Here is a 19,032-nt window from a genome sequence, read left to right on the forward strand (position 1 = left end):
ATACAGTGGCTAATTCATATTTTGATTTATTCTATATGAGGATTAAACAAAACCCATAAAAGGCTGTGAATCAATACTGTGAAATTAATCCTATTTTTCCATGATTTGTCACCTAAATCTAGATGGCTGCACAAAAATTGTGCTAACTCAAAAATTACTACCATCTACACTTTACTATACCTCATATACTACAGAAATAGCCATTGAATTCATATGGAGTTTTGGATTAATTTAACATCCATCTTCCATTTGGTTCAGAAAACAAACTTGTTTGTTCAATTTGAGACACTTTAGTTCCAAAGGGGCAAAGGTGTCAACTGTGACTCAGTTGGTAGCTCTTTTACCTCTGAGTCTGATGGTTGTATGTTCAAGTCCTATTCCAGAAACTTGAGCACGCAACCTAGGCCGAAATCCCTAGTGCAGTACTAAGTGCTATGCTGTTAGAGGTATCAGAATAGGACATTAATCCGAGGCCATGCCTGCCAGGGAGTGCGTTAATGTTTGCCGCTTACTGAGGGGGTGCTGATTGCCGGCAATTGGCTTAGCTCCTGAGGGTCAGCTCTGTGTGAGTGTTGTATTATTTCCTGAGTCTGTCAGTGGGTGTTGGCTGGACCTCGATAAGATTTTGCATTTTTCATTTATTTCCATGCATTGGATTTTGCAGTCGTTTCTGTGGCTAAGTGACAGACACAAACAGGAGGCTGTAATTTGCGTATTGGAGCCTCAGTCCACCTGAAGTGAGATGCAGTTGCATTCGGTGTGTGGTACGGAAGGGACTCAATAACTGCTGCGTACAGTGAATGTGTCCACAAGATAAGTACGCGAGGGAAAGGGGAATAGAACGCTTGAGAAAATCAAGCTGAGGGTTACCTCATCGGGGCCTTTAAAATTATGAAGGGGCTCATTAGGGCAGAGATAGAAGAGATCTTTCCACTTAAATGGGTCATAAATATATAATAGTCACCCATAGATCCAATAAAGAAGTTAGGAGAGACCTCTTGACTCAGAGTGGTTAGAAAATGGAACTTGCTAGCAAAGAGTGGGTGAAGTGAATAGCATTAGAGGCATTTGAAGGTAAGCTGCATAGACACACACAATATATTGAGAGGGTTAAATGAAGTAAGGCAGGGGGAAGCTCGTGGAGCATAAAGACTGACATTGACCAGTTGGTGTTAAATGGCCTTGTTGGGCTGTAATTTCCATGTACTGAAGGTATGTTTCCCAAAACAAATAGAAAAGAAAATGACTGAGCTTTCTGTGTAGCAGTTTCCCCACTGCAACCCCTCCACCTACCACTTCAGTATGTGCCAACAAAATTTGCTACTATAATTGTTTCTTAATTTCTAATTAAATGCTGTTGGCATGTAATCTGTCTGAATCACCTTTAAGCCCTGTTGCATGGCATTTTTGGTCTTTACACGGACGTGAAACATAGTTTTAGTGTTGCCACTAGCATAAAGCTGGATCCACACCCTGAAGTATACCAAGACTGGTTATCCTGATTAACAAAACCTGTGATACAACAAATGAGGAATAGAAATTTTGATACTTTTAAACTGATTTTGCATTTAATACAGATATTGATGACTTCATTGTTGATGATGATGGACAGCCAATCAAAAAACCAAAATGGAAGAGAAAGTTCCCAGGGTACACAGATGCGTAAGTAATGTCCTGTACAGATAATGAGCTACAAACCACAAGGCATTCACTATTGTATTTTAAAGACAGCACCCAATAACTAACTCTAGGAAAATTGTTAAAAGTTTTTTTTCTCTTGATGGGCATATTTAAACACCAGCATTTACAAGAAAGTGGTTGCTGTAATATAAACCCTTCCTATAGCTCTGCTGCACACAGCCTCTAAAAAAAATGTCATGGGAAACAAATGTGTATTTTTATTCAAAAACCACACAAAGCTTTATTGTACCTGGTGCCGTTTCAAATTAAATCCCACATAATCTGTTCATAATTAGTATACAGAAGAACATTAGCTGCTGTTGGCATGTAATCTCTCTACGAGTCATTTTTAAGCCTTGTTGCATGGCGTTTTGCGCAGTTTTGGTCTCATGTTCCTGACTGAGTGTGATGGTATTGTTTTACCCAGTGGAATTCTATCTATACACAGCGTGTTTTAATTTTCATTGCAGTGCTCTTCAGGAAGCTCAGGAGATCTTCGGAGTAGATTTTGATTATGATGAGTTTGAAAAATACAATGAGTACGATGAGGAGCTGGAGGATGAATATGAGTTTGAAGATGAAGAATTGGGAGAAGGTGAAACGAGGGTTCGCCCAAAGAAAACCACCAAAAAGCGTGTCAGCCGCCGCAGTATCTTTGAGATCTATGAGCCCAGTGAGCTGGAGAGCAGTCACCTCACAGACCAGGACAATGAGATTAGAATTACAGATATGCCGGAAAGATTCCAGGTTAGTACAGCATTTTGAAGGAAAGAGACCATGTGCTTTAACTTTACTTTGTTTAGGGCTTTTGTAAGAGATCCAGGAAAAGGAAAACATTTCAGGCTTCAAAAATCGGTTATTTTGGTCGATTCCTTCTGAAACTGATGAACCGTACAGTATGATGAGTCTGTGCTCCTCATCATCAATAATATTGTGAGCACATGGGCTGACACTGCATCTGTCAATTGAATTTTATAACCTGTCCAGTTTGGATCGTACCTTGGATGAATTTCAGTTCAGGTTCATTCAATTTGACTGGGGAGGAGGAAAGTGAGTTACAAATGCACTGCTCTGATAAACAAAAAGTAACAGGATTCAAGCATTTAAAACTGAGTTTTTTAAACTTTAGATTTTTACAAAATAGCATTTTAAATCACACTAATCCAGTATACATGTGTAGTATGCAGTTTAAGCATTGAATACATTTACTTGACTTGCCAACATTGCAACAGAGTTGAATGCTGAAACTCTGCTTTGTGCTAAGGCTAAACCACATGCGACACAAAATTTTAATCTTTCGAAGTTATTGACCATCCATTGGATTATGTATTCTTGCTTTGTGTTTACTCGAATTAAATATCTATTTTTCTAATTCAATATTCTTAAAAATTCATAAATAGTACTCAGTAGTTTGTGGATTTATCAATTGTGATTCTTGATTTTCCATTCTATGGGTAGTAATTAAAATTAACCTTTCAGGCTACATTTCAGGCAGCTTTTCTTTCTATCTGTGTTTCCATACAATAACGTTATTGTTCGCTGATAATTGTTCAATGTGCAGCACCATTCGTGACTCTTTGGATACTGAAGCAACCTGTGTCCATATGCAGTAAGACCTAGATAACATTCAGGCTTGAGCTGATAAGTGACAAGTTACATTCGCCCCACACAAGTGCCAGTCAATGATCATCTCCAACAAGACAGAATCCAACCATCTTCCCTTGACATGCAATGGCATTACCATCGCTGAATGCCCCACTATTAACATCCTGGGGGCTACCATTGACCAGAAACTAAACTGGACCGGCCATATAAATACTGTGGCTACGAAAGCAGGTCAGAGGCTGGGAATTCTGTGGCGAGTAACTCACCTCCTGACTCCCCAAAGCTTGTCCACTACCTCTAAAGTACAATTCAGGAGTGTGATGGAATACTGTCCGTTTGCCTGAATGAGTGTAGCTCCAACAACACTCAAGAAGCTTGACACTCTCCAGGACAAAGCAGCCCACTTGACTGGCTTCCCATCCACCACCATCAGCATTCACTCCTTACACCAAGCAAGGTCAAGGATCACTGTTTAAGGCCCCGCTCAACTGATTAATCAGAGTTTCCCCCATGTTGAACATAATATAATAGACTGCTCTGGAGGAAGCAAGGGCACAGAAAGTAATGAGATGGGATCTTCTGTGCCTACCGCCAAGAGTGGCTCAGTAGTGGCTCAACTGGCTGAATCCAGAAGGTTGTGTCTGTCAAATTGGGCTTGCACCAGTGAAGTGAAAGACAACACAAGGAAGTAATCTGCCTAATCTTGTTCTCATCAACCTGCCTGTTGCAGGCACAAATGTCCATGTTATCATTGGCAGAAGTGATTGCTCAGTTCTTGTGAAGACAGGGAGTCACTTCTACCAATACATGATCTGCCATCGTGTAGTATAGTAGCACCACTGTTAAATGGGACAAAATAAGGACTGATCTAGCAGCTTAACTCTTCAAAGTTATTTCAACAGCTATTCCCACCTACCCATCAACCTGTACCACCATGAAGAACTAGAGCAGCAATGGGAGACTTCCAGGTTTTCCTCCAGGTCATGTCATTCTGACTTAGTACCCTTCCTTCATTGTTTCTGTTCCCTGCCTAGCATCATCGCCACAAGGAGTGCAATGGCCCTAAGATAAGCCTCATTACCACCTTGTAGGCAACTAGGGATGGGTAATAATTGTAGCCTTTCCAGAATCTCCCACGCTTGAGAACAAATTTAAGTCCCTGAGGTTCATTTCATGGTAATTTTGATGCATTTGATCCTAATATTTAATGGAATGTCTGTAATGTGTTAATGCAGTCAAGTACAGTAATGGTCAAATCAGCTTGATTAAATTCTTTCAATAGCTTCGTGGCATTCCAGTCAAACCTGCTGAAGATGATGAGCTAGAGGAAGAGGCTGAGTGGATTTACAGAAATGGTTTCTCAACGCCTACTATTTCTTTACAGGTTAGAGTTCACGTCCCTTTTAAAGATATTTCCTTGTACTTTTTTAAAAATATAATGTAATGGTATGATTAACAAGTGGTAGTTAATATGCAGTGTGAGAATTTATGACTATTAGGTATTTATGTCATTGCTGAGAGTTTTGCTTGGATCACATAGGCTTTGGCTGATTGTATGACTGTCTTCCTCAGCTCAGAATACAATGACGTTAAATACATGTCTAATACTAACATTTCAGTGGAACAAACTAAAGGAGCAGTAAGGAGGAAATGGCAGTAGAGATCCTTTTCTTTAGATCTCTGTCCGTATAACGCCACAATACCCAGAGGAATTCCAAAATAGGAAGGACTCACCCTGGGTCTGCAATAGAGTACTTATGCTTCACTTCCATAAGTCAGCCTTCAGTGTGCCTAAATGAAATGATGTCCCAATGAATGGACTATGGCACTTGCATCAAAATCTTCTATAGATCAGGGCTTCTGTAAAGTTCCAGAAGTTCTTCAAGGATGCTTGAAGGCAACCAACATTTAGGATACTTCTGCTTCCACCACAATCTTTGGGTATTGTGGCCTTTTTGGTTGCTATGATTCAATAGTAGTTTGAAGGCCACAATGCCAGCAACCTGTATTTATGCTTGTTTCCAACCCTTACCCCCACCCACAACCCCACCCCAAGGTAAAGCCCACCTGCGGACAGAGTGTCGCCATGGGAGAACTTGTACCAGTGGTCACCTGGATCATGTCGAAAATTTGGGCAGCTTCCTACTCGGGCGCGAGCAATGTACTTTCAAAGTGCCATGCCAGTCTAGTACCTGGCAGGTGACAGAAGAGAAAAATGAAGCATAAAAATGTTCACGTTCTTAATATTCAACATCCCCCAGACGGTAAATCAGGCTGGAGATGTATAATTCATTCCCCTACCCCCATTTTCTCTGCCTGCCATCCCCAACCTATCTACCTCCCAAACCGCAGTCCAGAAGGCATCAATACACAAATCTTTGAAGGCAGCAGGGCACATTGATATGTCTGAAGAAACATATGGATCCTTGGCTTTATAAATAGAGGCATAAGAGTACAAAAGCAAGGAAAATAGGCAAAATATTTATAATTCTTTGTTTAGGTCTCGGCTGGAGTGTGTGTTCAATTCTGCGTACCACACTTTTATGAAAGATGTTAGGGCCTTGAAGAGAATGCAGAGGGGATTTATTAGAATGGTACCAGTAATGAGGGAGGACGAGACTAGAGAAGCTGTTTTCACTGGTAGATCAGTCAATAACTAGAGGATTTCGATTTATGAAATTTGGCACAAAAAAAACAGGAGAGATGAGAATTTTCTTTACACCGTGAGTTGGAATGCAGTGCCTGAAAGAATGATAGTGGCAGCAGATTAATAACTTTCAAAAGGGAAATGGATGAACGCTTTAGAAGGAGAAATGTACATGGCTGTTTGGGTCAGAACAGTGGAGTGAGATTATTGAATAGCTCTTTCAAAGAGCCACCACAAGCACAATGATTTGCTGATCTTGCTGAGGGTAAGTCTTGTGGGTTCTAAATGCTTTTTGGTATCTCTTCACTACCACCACACCTCACAAACACCCTCCCAACAGAGCTAGAGCAACACAATCAGATCAATTTGCTGTCCTGTATAATTCAGCCACTCATTGCCATGGAGTTAACTGTTTTGATAAATATGATTCAGAAGTGATTCGTTGACATAATAGTTAAAGAAGAATGAATCTGTATTGTAGTTTACATGTTTCTAGGATCAATTTTTTAAACAAATTCTAGAAAACATTGATTTTGCAACAATACTCAATTCATTTCACTTTGCTGAAAGGTTTGTCAAATGAACATCATTTGTTTTTGGGAGATCTTGTTGCCAAAACATCTGTTTACTATCACAGGAGAGCTCAGAGTACCTGGAACGTGGTCAAGGTGTCAGCAACTTTAGCCGAAAAGGCCCCGCTACTATCCAGAAGATAAAAGAAGCACTCAATTTTATGAGGAACCAGCACTTTGAGGTACTTCTATTTGCTGCTGTTTGTAATGGCATTGTTTAAGTTAAATACATTAAGTGTTTCATAGCTACATTTTACAAACACAAAATGAACTACAAAACAATAAAATTGCTAAGTGTCAAGAATGTATTGGGAGCATAGAAGCAAAGTTTGCAAATTTGAGCTCCTAAACAACAGTTTACCCCTTTGGAGAACACATCAGGAGCTTGGGCATAGTACCATAGGCCCCTCTGAATCAGGGAGTGGGAACTTCTAACTTCCACACTTAGTGTGAATTTCAAGTGAGCAAAATCCCACTTTGAGAATACAGATTTTCAAAACTATACCTACGGTGACCAACTTCATGTCTTCTAGCCTAGTCATACTGCTGTTACAGTAACAGGAACCTTTGACATCATGTGAACATTGAGCTAATGTCGCTATAGAAGAGTTACAGAGCAATGGACATCTGTGCTTTGATATCGACCTGGGAGCTCCATTTTCACATGGTCATCTGTCTAGACTTTGGCCCTTATTCATCATAACATTTCTACAGCTACTGATCTATTCAGTCACACTCTCTCTTCCATCTTGATGCCCTTGTTCCCATTAAAACCATTATTCCCTTGCTCACCCTGGACGCTTTCCCTGGTGTCGCCCTCATCTCCACTCCCTTAGACGCAGACATGAACATTTGCTTTAACCATTCAACACTGGATCTGGTGATGGCCACGTAGCATTATCAATTCCTGCTTTGCTTTGTCAAAACTGCTCATCTTGGAATGCAAAGATTAACTTCCAGCTTCTCTCCTCAACTACAAATTGTCTTCTGAAACCACCTTCCCTTACCCTCTTCATCCTCATGTATGATAACAAATGTAAGGAGCTCATGGATTTTAACAGCAAGATTGAGACCACCTGTTCAGCTGTCTTTGTCAGTTCCCTTCCCCTGGTCCACCAGACCAAACTTCGAAGGTTGCCCACCCTTATCTTGCATCTTTCTTTAGATTAATTTCTCCTATCTCCCCTCATGCTCTCTCCAAGTTCTTCTTGCTCTTGAAACTCACTTGCTGCTACCATAAGATAAAAACAAAAAGCTACTGCGGATGCTGGAAATCCAAAACAAAAACAGAATTACCTGGAAAAACTCAGCAGGTCTGGCAGCATCGGCGGAGAAGAAATCAGTTAACGTTTCGAGCCTTCATGGCCCTTCGGCAGAACTGAAGCATAGTTAGAAGAAGGGAGAAATATAAATTGGTTTAAGGTGGGTGGAGGGGGGGAGAGAGAGACATTGAGGGTGTGGTGATTGTGGAGATGAGCAGATAATCAAAAGATGTCACAGACAAAAGGGTCAAAGAGGTGTTGAAGGTGGTGATATTTGTCTGAGAAAAGTGCTAATTAAGAATGGAAGACAGGATACTCAAAGTACAGCTCTAGTGGGGGTGGGGTGGAAAGACTAACAAGGTTTTAGTTTAGATTTAAAAATAATGGAAATAGGTGGGGAAAGAAGAATCTATATAAATTATTGAAAAAAAGCGGGGGGGGGGGGGGGTGGGGGGGGTGCGGGGGGGATGAAACGGGGTGGGGATGGGGGGAGAGGGAGTTTAAGATCTAAAGTTGTTGAATTCAATATTCAGCCCGGAAGGCTGTAAAGTGCCTAGTCGGAAGATGAGGTGCTGTTCCTCCAGTTTGCGTTGGGCTTCACTGGAACAATGCAGCAAGCCAAGGACAGACATGTGGGCAAGAGAACAGGGTGGAGTGTAAAAATGGCAAGCGACAGGGAGGTTTGGGTCTTTCTTGCGGACAGACCGCAGGTGTTCCGCAAAACGGTCGCCCAGTTTGCGGTCTCCTCTACATTGGAGAGACCAAACACAAACTGGGCGACCGTTTTGCGGAACACCTGCGGTCTGTCCGCAAGAAAGACCCAAACCTCCCTGTCGCTTGCCATTTTAACACTCCACCCTGTTCTCTTGCCCACATGTCTGTCCTTGGCTTGCTGCATTGTTCCAGTGAAGCCCAACGCAAACTGGAGGAACAGCACCTCATCTTCCGACTAGGCACTTTACAGCCTTCCGGGCTGAATATTGAATTCAACAACTTTAGATCTTAAACTCCCCCTCCCCCCATCCCCACCCCGTTTCTTCCCCCCCCCCCCCCGCTTTTTTTCAATAATTTATATAGATTCTTCTTTCCCCACCTATTTCCATTATTTTTAAATCTAAACTAAAACCTTGTTAGTCTTTCCACCCCACCCCGACTAGAGCTGTACTTTGAATATCCTGTCTTCCATTCTTAATTAGCACTTTTCTCAGACAAATATCACCACCTTCAACACCTCTTTGACCCTTTTGTCTGTGACATCTTTTGATTATCTGCTCATCTCCACAATCACCACACCCTCAATGTCTCTCTCTCCCCCCCCCACCCACCTTAAACCAATTTATATTTCTCCCTTCTTCTAACTATGCTTCAGTTCTGCCGAAGGGCCATGAAGGCTCGAAACGTTAACTGATTTCTTCTCCGCCGATGCTGCCAGACCTGCTGAGTTTTTCCAGGTAATTCTGTTTTTGTGCTGCTACCATAACCCTGTTGCCACCAAATTGCCGACCACCTATCTTCCCTTTCTGACACCCTCTCTTCAGGCACGCTGTCCCTCTCTTTCAAATCCACTGTCATCACCCTCTCAAGGAACCCACCCATAACCCCTCTTTACTTGCAATTACTGCCCCAGCTCCTTCCTACCTTTCAGGTCTTTAAACATATGTCCACCCTTTCTTTGCGGTTAGCCTCTCAGTCGAATTTCTGCTCTCTCTCTCTCTCTCTCTCTCTCTTTCCCCCCCCCCCCGGGCTTTCCAAAAGTGCTATAATGGCCCTTCTCCAAGTTCCAAATGTAGTCATGGTAAACTCTCTCTTGACCTGTCTGTAGCCTTGCACACAATTAACTATATCATACTCCAAATCCTTTCCTCTAACATCTAACTGGGTGGGATTGCTCTTATCAGGTTCTTACCTATCCCGTCCTAGCCAAAGAATCGCCTGCAAGAGCTTCTCCTCCCAGACCTGCACATTTACCTCTGCTGTCCACCAGGTGTCTACCCTTGGTCCCCTCCTATTTCTCATCAATATGCTGCTCCTTGATAACCTCATCCAAACACCGAATGTCAGATTCCATATGTACGCTGAGAACACTCAGCTCTCACCAGAATAGCATTGGAATAGTAAAGCCTAGAGGTAACAAAAGCATGGATGAGGATTTCAGCAGTGGTTGAGCTGAGTCAGGCATATTTAGGCAACATACAGTGGGAGATAGGAGGAGATCTTGGTAATGCTTGGTAATACCACCTCTCCTGACCCCTCAACTGTCTCTGAAGTGCCACAACACTTGTCTGGTGTCCAGAATCCAATGAGCAGAAATTTCCTCCAATAAATATGGGAAGGCAGAAGTCATTGTCATTTGTCCATGCCACAACTCCTTCCCTGCCCACCAATTCTGCCCATCTCACTGACAACGGCCTGAAGCTGAACCAGTCTGTTCAAAACCTTGTTATTGGATGTGACCCTGAATTGAGTTTCTGCTCTTAATATCCGCAGCATTACCAAGATCTCCTCCTATCTCCCACTGTATGTTGCCTAAATATGCCTCTGACTCAGCTCAACCACTGCTGAAATCCTCATCCATGCCTTTGTTACCTCTAGACTTTACTATTCCAATGCTGTCCTGGTCAGCCTCCCACCTATACAAAATTTTGCTTATCCAAAATTCTGCCACCCATATCTTAACTTGCACCAATTCCCATTCACCTCTGTACTTACCTACATTGGCTCCCAGTCTGGCAATGCCTCAATTTTAAAGTTCTCATCATCTTTCAAATTCCTCCAAGACCTACCCTCTCCTTATCTCCGTAACCTCCTCCACCCTGATGAGCCTTCGTGAGCTTTGTGCTCCCCTAATTCTGGCATTTTTGTGTACCTGATTTTAATCTCACTATCGTTGGCAGCCATGCCTTCAGCTGCCTAGGCCCTCTGCTCAGGAGTTCCCCCACTAAACTTCTCCCCCTCTATTCCTTAAACCTACCTCTTTGACTAAGTGTTTGGTCACCTGTCCTGATATCTCCTTATGTGACTATATGTCCAATTTTGTTCAATACACTTGTGTGAAGTACCTTGGGATGTTTTGCAGTCTTAAAGGACCTAATTAAACGCAAGTTGTCGTTGAGCATTATTCATTTGATGTTTGTAAGCAAAAGATTGTTAGGACTAACATAGAAAAACGCAGGTGTGAATTCAATTAGTGAATATCACCTCATTAAAGATGGTTGCTGAATTCTAGTTTGGATTAGGGTCAAACATATACAGCACTGCATATTTGGGATGGTAGGCGAAAAGCACTGATGTGACCTTAGTTAACATCTGTTCAAGCTGTTTCTTAAAATAGCTTATGAAAGAAGCTGTTCTTAATATGGACATTTTCTTTATATATGTTATTAACATGTGTTTCCTTTATTAGGTGCCTTTCATTGCATTCTACAGAAAAGAGTATGTGGAGCCAGAACTGAACATCAACGACCTGTGGAAAGTCTGGCAATGGGATGAGAAGGTAGGGGGAGTTAAAGTTTGAAACAAATTCGTTCCTTTTACAAAAAATTTACATTTTAGGAAATAATTTTCATTGAAAGGAAAATATATTTTAATCGGTGGTTATGTAGTGGCTAGGAAAGGTTATATCTATACACTTTTCATTAATCCAAACCACTAATCAGAGGTACACAAGGAGAAGACATTTCTCAGGAACTCCCACCACCATGATCAGTTTGCTGTAAGTGGTTTGAATGAATATCATTCAGTTTGAAGAACAGTCCTGTTCTTGATACTGTCATTTTGGGTTTTTGTTCCCTGGCCAACAGTTTTACTTGACCAAACCAAATCTGGGAGGCTACTAAGTGTATGTATATCAATCAACTGTTAAAACATTTAGAATTGTGTGAAAATTCTGTACCACCATTTTCTCATTTAACTGGTGTACAAATTCTCTAACTCAAACGAGTGGCTTTTTTGATGAAATAATGAAGGAATATGTACTAACTACAATGAGGGCTGTAACATGGGCAATGGATTGGTATGCATAACGCATACAAGTTAAAATATGGAAAAGGACCATTTAAGTGAATAATCTTAATACCATTTATTCATTCTCTCTTCCTGTAAATCTTTTTCCAATTTAATCTTGAATGTTGACATAGTTTGTGCCTCAGCCACCAATCCTGGAAGCAAATTCTGCAGTTTGAAGTTTAACTCTGTCTAAAGACGTTTCTCTTGCTTTCTGTTCTACATCTCTCAGATTTAGTTTTGTACCTATGGCCTCCCCTCTCGATCTCTCAACTACTGAAAACAGTCTGTTTCTATCTACCCAATCCCAACCTTTCAGTTTTAAACATCTCTATCATATCCCCCAGAATCTGTTCTAACTATAAAACGTCCAATTTTTCAAGACTTCCTTGTATTTGTACTTTCTCATATTAGGCATAACAAGCATAACTACAAAGGTAGTAATCTCTGGATTATGACCTGAGTCATGAGCATAGGGTAAATTAGATCAGAGATTTAAATGTGTGGCTTGAAGATTGGTGTGGGAGAAATAGGTTTCAATTCATTGGGCACTGGCGCCAGTACTGGGGATCGAGGGAGTTGTACTTTTGGGACAGTCTTCACCTGAATCTCACAAGTCACATAACTAGGGTTGCAGAGAGAAGGCTTTAAACTAAATAGTGGGGACTGGGGTGAGGGTTCACAAGGGAAGATTTGGATAGTTAACGAGAACACAAGGCAGTAGTATAGGATAGTGATACGATAGTGGTAACCACAGTGTAGCAGTGCATACAAACATAAGAGTGCATCAGCAAATATGGTCAGAGTAGAATGAGGAGGTTTCAGGTGAAGGGAGATTTAGAAGTCCAAAGGTAAAAGTTGAGGAAATAGAAAAGTATATAGATGTGGGTAAAGACAAGCTGAATGGGACAAGAAGGGACAGAGAGTTTAACGGTGACAATTCATCAGAGAGTGAGGCCCAGGCAGGGAATAGTAGTAAAATAAAATTGAAGTCACTTTGTCTGAATGTGCAAAGCATCAGCATTAAGATAGATGAACTAGTGGCAGAGATATTATAACCTAGAAATCTGCCTTGTATCCCTTGAAAGCCTCAATATCCTCTGAATAGTGCAGAAGCCATTAGAGTGCGTGTTTTTCTAAAAATTGGTTTTGGTTAGGATGGTTTATGCCTTATTTTAGAAAATATTTTAGAATGGCTTTTCCACACAACAGAGGGCACTACTGGTATTTTGTAGGAGCAGAAACTGGAGAATAAAGTTACATCATAGAATAAGCAGATTTTAAAGAAAGGAAAATTAAGGGTATTAGCCTGTTGAATACCATGCCTCACCTCTGTTCGCAGTTGCACTGCAAGAACTTGGGTCATATTGTAACTTGAAGTACCATTACTTTGACATTGTGCAGGTTTCATGGTGAGATAGAGCCAACATGTAGTTGAATTGGAAAATGCAATGTGCATTCTAATTTAGTTAAGCTGACCATCTGGTTGTTTTTTTTCCCTCACCCTGCCACCCGTGCGCACACAAGCCCACACAAATATTGGGTCCGGTGGAACCTTTTTTTGTTACTGACAAATATTCCTGCAGCCCTTGAGTTACGTTTTGCAATGGTCTTTTACAGTGGACACAGCTGAGGACTCGAAAAGAAAACCTTACCCGACTGTTCCAGAAGATGCAGGCATACCAATATGAACAAATCTCTGCTGATCCAGATAAACCATTGGCAGATGGAGTTAGAGCACTTGATACAGCAGACATTGAAAGGTAATTTTCTAATGTTATCAAATGGAAAATTAGATTTTAAATCTTTTTTTCTGCAAAGTCAAGTATAATTTAAAGAACCCTTATCTGCTTCATTTAACCGTTAAACATTGGATTGTTAAATAAAATGGTTGTGGCATTTGCTAAACAGCTTGTGTTTTAAAATTGGTAGAATTGAGTGACTGGAGACTCGTTCTGTGAAATTTACTCTGGTATCAGAGAATGATAAGGTACAAGTTGTAACCCACAGTCTCTCACTCAGTGAGTTATACAGAACACTCTTTCCCACAGAAGTGTGTAGATGTTTGGTCATTTGCAGTTTTCGGGATTTAGTGTTCCAGTTTTCTACTACCCATTATTGAAGTGCTTCTTTATTTCACTCCTGAATGGCCTGGCTTAATTTTAAAGTTATATCACCTTGCTCTAAATTTCCTCCACCAGAAGAAATAATTTTTTCTCCATTGCCATATCAAATCCTTTTATCATTTTTAAAAAACTCTTACCTTCTTTATTCAAGGAAAGCCGAGTTTGTACAACTTGTCCTCATAATTTAAGACCTTTTAAGACCTGTCATTCTATTGAAACGGCACTGTACCCCCTCCCAAAGCCAACATATCTTCTTTGAGCATCCGTTCTACTCTTGGATACTAATGACATCATAATACCATGGAAGTCTAAAGAACTGAGCACAGTACCCCAGGTGGGGATCTAACTGAAGCTTCATTTCCTTCATATTCCACCCCAGGTAAAGGCCAAAGCTCTTTTAGCTTTTTGAATTTTTTTCACTTGGGATATTTAATTTCGTTCTATGCAGAAAATTTGTAAACAATTTTACTTTTTCCTGCAGTTGTTGATGTAAAACCTTCTTTAGTGCTTCTTTGTCTTAGCGATTTCTCCTTTTCATTTGTGTAGACTGAAGGATGTACAGTCGACTGATGAGTTGCGAGATGTGTATAATCACTTCCTGCTGTATTATGGTCGTGATATTCCAAAAATGCAGAATGCATCAAAGCCAAGGAAAAAGAAATACAAAAAGAACCAGCAGGGTGGAGAGGATGAAGAGGAAGGTTAGTATGTCACCATTTTGACAGAAAATTTTTCTATTCCTATCTTTTCCTGTTTTAGTAGATTAAATAATTTTCTTGACACCTTGGCACATAGAACAGCATTTAATAAGGAATGTTGCTATAGGTAAGATTTTCAGGGGCATGGGGGCTTGCGGGAAATAGTATTTTTAAAGAACTCTCAAAGTTTAAGTGTTAATCATCTGCTTTAAAGATTTTAATACTTATCGTTACTTAACCTGTTGGGATTAAGGTTAGAACTGGAAATCTCTTGGAGAGATATAACTGATTTGCACCAACATTGTCATCCTTTGTATACTAATACATCTTGGATACTAATGACACCGTAATACAATGGAAGTCTAAAGTGCAATACTAGATGCAAATAGGGCAAATTTATATAAGATCACTTCCCCTCCCCTAGTCGGAAGAGCTCAGGTATTTCTATGATGGAAGTGTGTTCTAGATAAAAAGCATGTAAGTACTGGCCCGGATTTTCCGGCCCCGTTGCGGGCAGGACCCACTGCAGGCGAGGCGGCGTCCCAGCCCGAAGCCCATTGACTTGCGGTGGGACTGGAAGATCCCAGCGGCGGGCGGCTGCAGAAAATCCCGCCCACTACCTTTCACTTTCTGTGAATGTTCCCCTGGGCAATCTCCTATTTGAAAATTTTTGTAATAGCACTTGGGATTTTATTACATAGTGAGAACCTTATAAGGATCAAAACTGTGACACGAGTAATATGTGGTCAGTGGCAGCTTTCTGCCTCGAAAGACGATAGTTTATGCCATGGTGGTGCACTGTTCAGCGTCACCTGGTGTAATTCAGGAGCCCCACTCTGGCATGGCAGTCTGTGTGGTATTTGCTGTAGAGGAAGACAATGTGCTGAGAAAGTGCAAGATTCTCTAGCCTCTGTTTTCTCTGGGCCAGCTAAGCTTTTTGCTCCTCCCCTCTTTTCTGCTCAGCTTGTTTAACAGTCCTATCTCCTGTTGTACGAGTCTGAATGAATGCTTAGTTTCAGGGTTCCAAATTACTAGCCTGTTTATTCCTTGCTAATATATATATACCAGCTACTGTATATCATTCTAACTGTAAAGATGCACCAGTTGATGGCTTGCAAACCAACATAAACAGGAGCTGTTTGGGAGGACAAATTTTTAAATGTCCAGTTTTTGCCTTTGAGAGATAAAATTCCATGCAGTGACAAACATGTAGGTTTTGATGATAAACAGTAGAAAAAAATAGAAACTCGACACGAATTTTCTGAAATGTTCCCAATTACCTGAAAGTCAGATGGTAAAGAATAGAAAGCATGGTTTGATTATGGGAAAATACTGAGCATCAGTGATAACATTCTACCATAATCTTATTCTGTTTACAGTAACTTTAGTATTGATGTGGGTCACCATTTTGTCCACTTAATTGGATTACTTATTGCTATTTATCATACTTTTTTAGGAGAGCGGGATGAAGAGATTGAAGATGATGAACGTCATGGACCAGAACTTAAGCAGGCTTCTCGCAGAGACATGTATACTATCTGCCAGACTGCTGGCCTAGGTAAAGAGTTAGAGCTTATGTGCCTCAGATCCATAACAGTAACCTGGATTTTTACCTGGGATCATTTTTAATAACAAGCCAAAATGTGTTTTTCTTTTTAAACTAACCAATATTAAAGGGCATTTGTGGGCAACATTTTGTTACTAAATAAGAATTTCCTCTTTGACAGCTTCTAGGTACAGTCTGTGCACATTAAGTTGTTGCCTCAACCTTCCAACATGATTAATCTGGTTGTAACCAAACCCCTAAATGAATTCAGATTATCTGTCACCTGAGGTCAATTTTTTCAGTCGTGGGGGAGAGACTGGCAGCGAAGTAAAAATAAAATATGCCTTTTAATACAGCTATGCCGTGCTGGTCCTTTTTTAGCATTGTCAGCATTATTGTAGCTTTTGCTTGATACTTATTATTTATTCATCCCTTATGCAAGCAAAATATGTGTGATCCATGATCATAACACTAGATTTGGATAAAATCGATCCTGTATCATTTAAATTTTAAGTACTACTTAGAAATGTGGGACTAAATTTGGTTACAAATTGAGTTTCATAATTCAGTCAACCAGTAGTCCACTAGAAGTTAAGTTGCAGCGTTCAGAGCTTTACATTGGCCCATGAATTTGCCTTAACCCCATAATACAAATGCCAGAAGCATTTTTTGATTGCCATCTTACTAATGGATTCAGTGTATAGTTACACCATAGATCACTGAAGGTGTACATTAGGAAAACAGCTGGTACCTGGCATAATTGTTGGCGTCAGTGAAAAATGTGGGGAAAGCTGAATGTTGATAAGACATTTAAAGTAAACGCATGCTTATTAGATTCTGGCCCTTCAGGCAATTATTGCGCACACTGAAGTCGGTGGGATAAAATTTAAATTCCAGTATTTGACTATACATTTGATTTAGTGATCATAAAGTCTGTAATTTATTTAAAATTTTATTTCTGCACACGCATACTTATTCTCCACTCTAACTTCCTAAGTCCACATTCATAGTGGAAGCTGCCAATGTAAGTTTGCCAATGCTGTAAAAACAATCTTGTCAGTGGTGATGTTGCAACTTCTTTAGTGGGCAAGGTGTAATTGCAGCATGAAACATTAGCAATAGCAACACCCTATGTGACTCCTGGTCCATTTTGACCAGTCTGCAGCCTTCGACACAGTTGCGCACACCATCTTCCTCCAACGCCTCTCCACTGTCATCCAGCTGGGTGTGACTGCACTTCCTGGTTACTTTTTTATCCATCTAGTCATAGCCAGAATCATTCGTAATAGTTTTTCTTCCTGCTTCTGCCAACCCTATTGTCTCCCCCAAAGATCTATTCATGGTATTTCTCAAATACGTGCTGTCCTTCAATGAAATCATCCAAAAAATAGTCAGTTTCCATATGTATGCTGACAATACCCAACTCTACCTCACCTCGCTTGTCCCTTCCAGTGCCTGAATTGTCTGATTGCTCATCCAATATCCAGTACTAGATGAGCAGAAATTTCCTCCAAATAAATATTCGAAATACCAAAGCCATTGTTTTTGCTCCTTGCACGGATTCCATCCCTCTCCTTGTCACTTGCCTGAGACTGAGCCAGACATTTTGCAACCTTTGATCCCGAAATGAACTTCTGATCATGTATCTGTGCCAAGAACACCTATTACTACTTCCATAATGTTGCCTGACTCTGACCCTGCTTCATCTTATCTACTGTTGAATCCCTCATCCATGCCTTTGTTTCCTCTATATTTCACTATTCCGACACACTCCTGGTCAGCCTCATATCTTTTACCTTCCATAAACTTGATGTCTTCCAAAACTCTGCTGTCCATGTGCCAACTCACACCAAGTGCCATTGCTCATTGACCTACATCAGCTCCTGGTTCAGCAATGCCTCAATTTTTAAACTCTCTTCCTTGTTTTGAAATCCCTTCATGGCCCCTCCCCTCCCTATTTATATAACCTGCCCTGCAACGCTCTTGGATATCTGCTTCCCTCCAATTCTGACCTCTGGCATATCCCCAATTTTAATTACTCCACCATTGGCAGCCTTTTACCTTCTACCTTTTGATGCTCAAAACCTACCTCATTGGCCAAGCTTTTTATCATCTGTCCTAATACCTCCTTAATCTGGCTTGATTTTTGTTTGGAATTTGTTTAATAATGCTCCTGTGAAGCACCTTGAAAATTTTTATTAGATTAAAGGCACCCTATAAGCATTTCTTGTTATCAATGTGGACATAGAAATTTATAATGGAAATATAGAAATCAGGATAGAATGGTATGACATTCAAGTAGAGAAGGAATGATATCTGCACATCTTGGTCCAGTTGTTCCTGGCTTCTAATTCTACAATAGCTGAAGGCTACATTTGATCATAACTCCTTATTTGAAATATCATGAGATCAATTAGTCTAAATTGAATCACAGGACAGAAATGATTGTGGCAATAGAAAATATAGAGTGCACGACTTACTAATGCATTTTGCTGGCTTTCTAAACACCTGTTTTATAGATGGGCTTGCAAAGAAGTTTGGTCTGACCCCTGAGCAGTTTGGTGAGAACCTGCGAGACAGTTACCAGAGACATGAGACAGAACAGTTCCCTGCTGAACCACTGGAACTGGCAAAAGATTACGTCTGCAGGTTAGCAGCAAAACTGGCACATATATTGCTTCGAGTTCATATTAGCTTTTAGATCTTTACAGTACTCGGCGTTTTTTAGAACTATATCTTAGCACTTAAAGCTATGTCAGCCACCTTTTAAGGTTTAACATACTATTTCAAAACTTGAATGAAAACATTAATATTTTCACTAAATTAAAACTGTGAACTTTGAATGTGACTTTTACAAATATGAAGTTAGCCATCTGCATCAGTCTGATAACGTT

The 19,032-nt window shown here is 40.5% G+C and overlaps 1 protein-coding gene across 1 annotated transcript in view; it reads left to right on the forward strand.

The window, feature by feature from the left end:
- The window catches only part of supt6h (SPT6 homolog, histone chaperone and transcription elongation factor), a 75,368-nt gene that overhangs the window by 21,975 nt on the left and 34,361 nt on the right, over nt 1–19,032 (forward strand). Inside the window, exons 6-14 of the mRNA XM_078547954.1 lie at nt 1,578–1,662; nt 2,151–2,427; nt 4,568–4,669; nt 6,570–6,686; nt 11,170–11,259; nt 13,389–13,531; nt 14,441–14,595; nt 16,049–16,150; nt 18,658–18,787. Coding sequence (XP_078404080.1) covers nt 1,578–1,662; nt 2,151–2,427; nt 4,568–4,669; nt 6,570–6,686; nt 11,170–11,259; nt 13,389–13,531; nt 14,441–14,595; nt 16,049–16,150; nt 18,658–18,787 — 1,201 coding nt within the window. The remainder of the gene's footprint in view (nt 1–1,577; nt 1,663–2,150; nt 2,428–4,567; nt 4,670–6,569; nt 6,687–11,169; nt 11,260–13,388; nt 13,532–14,440; nt 14,596–16,048; nt 16,151–18,657; nt 18,788–19,032) is intronic.

Source organism: Cetorhinus maximus, chromosome 9, assembly GCF_964194155.1.
Source record: "Cetorhinus maximus chromosome 9, sCetMax3.hap1.1, whole genome shotgun sequence".
Taxonomy (NCBI): Eukaryota; Metazoa; Chordata; class Chondrichthyes; order Lamniformes; family Cetorhinidae; genus Cetorhinus; species Cetorhinus maximus.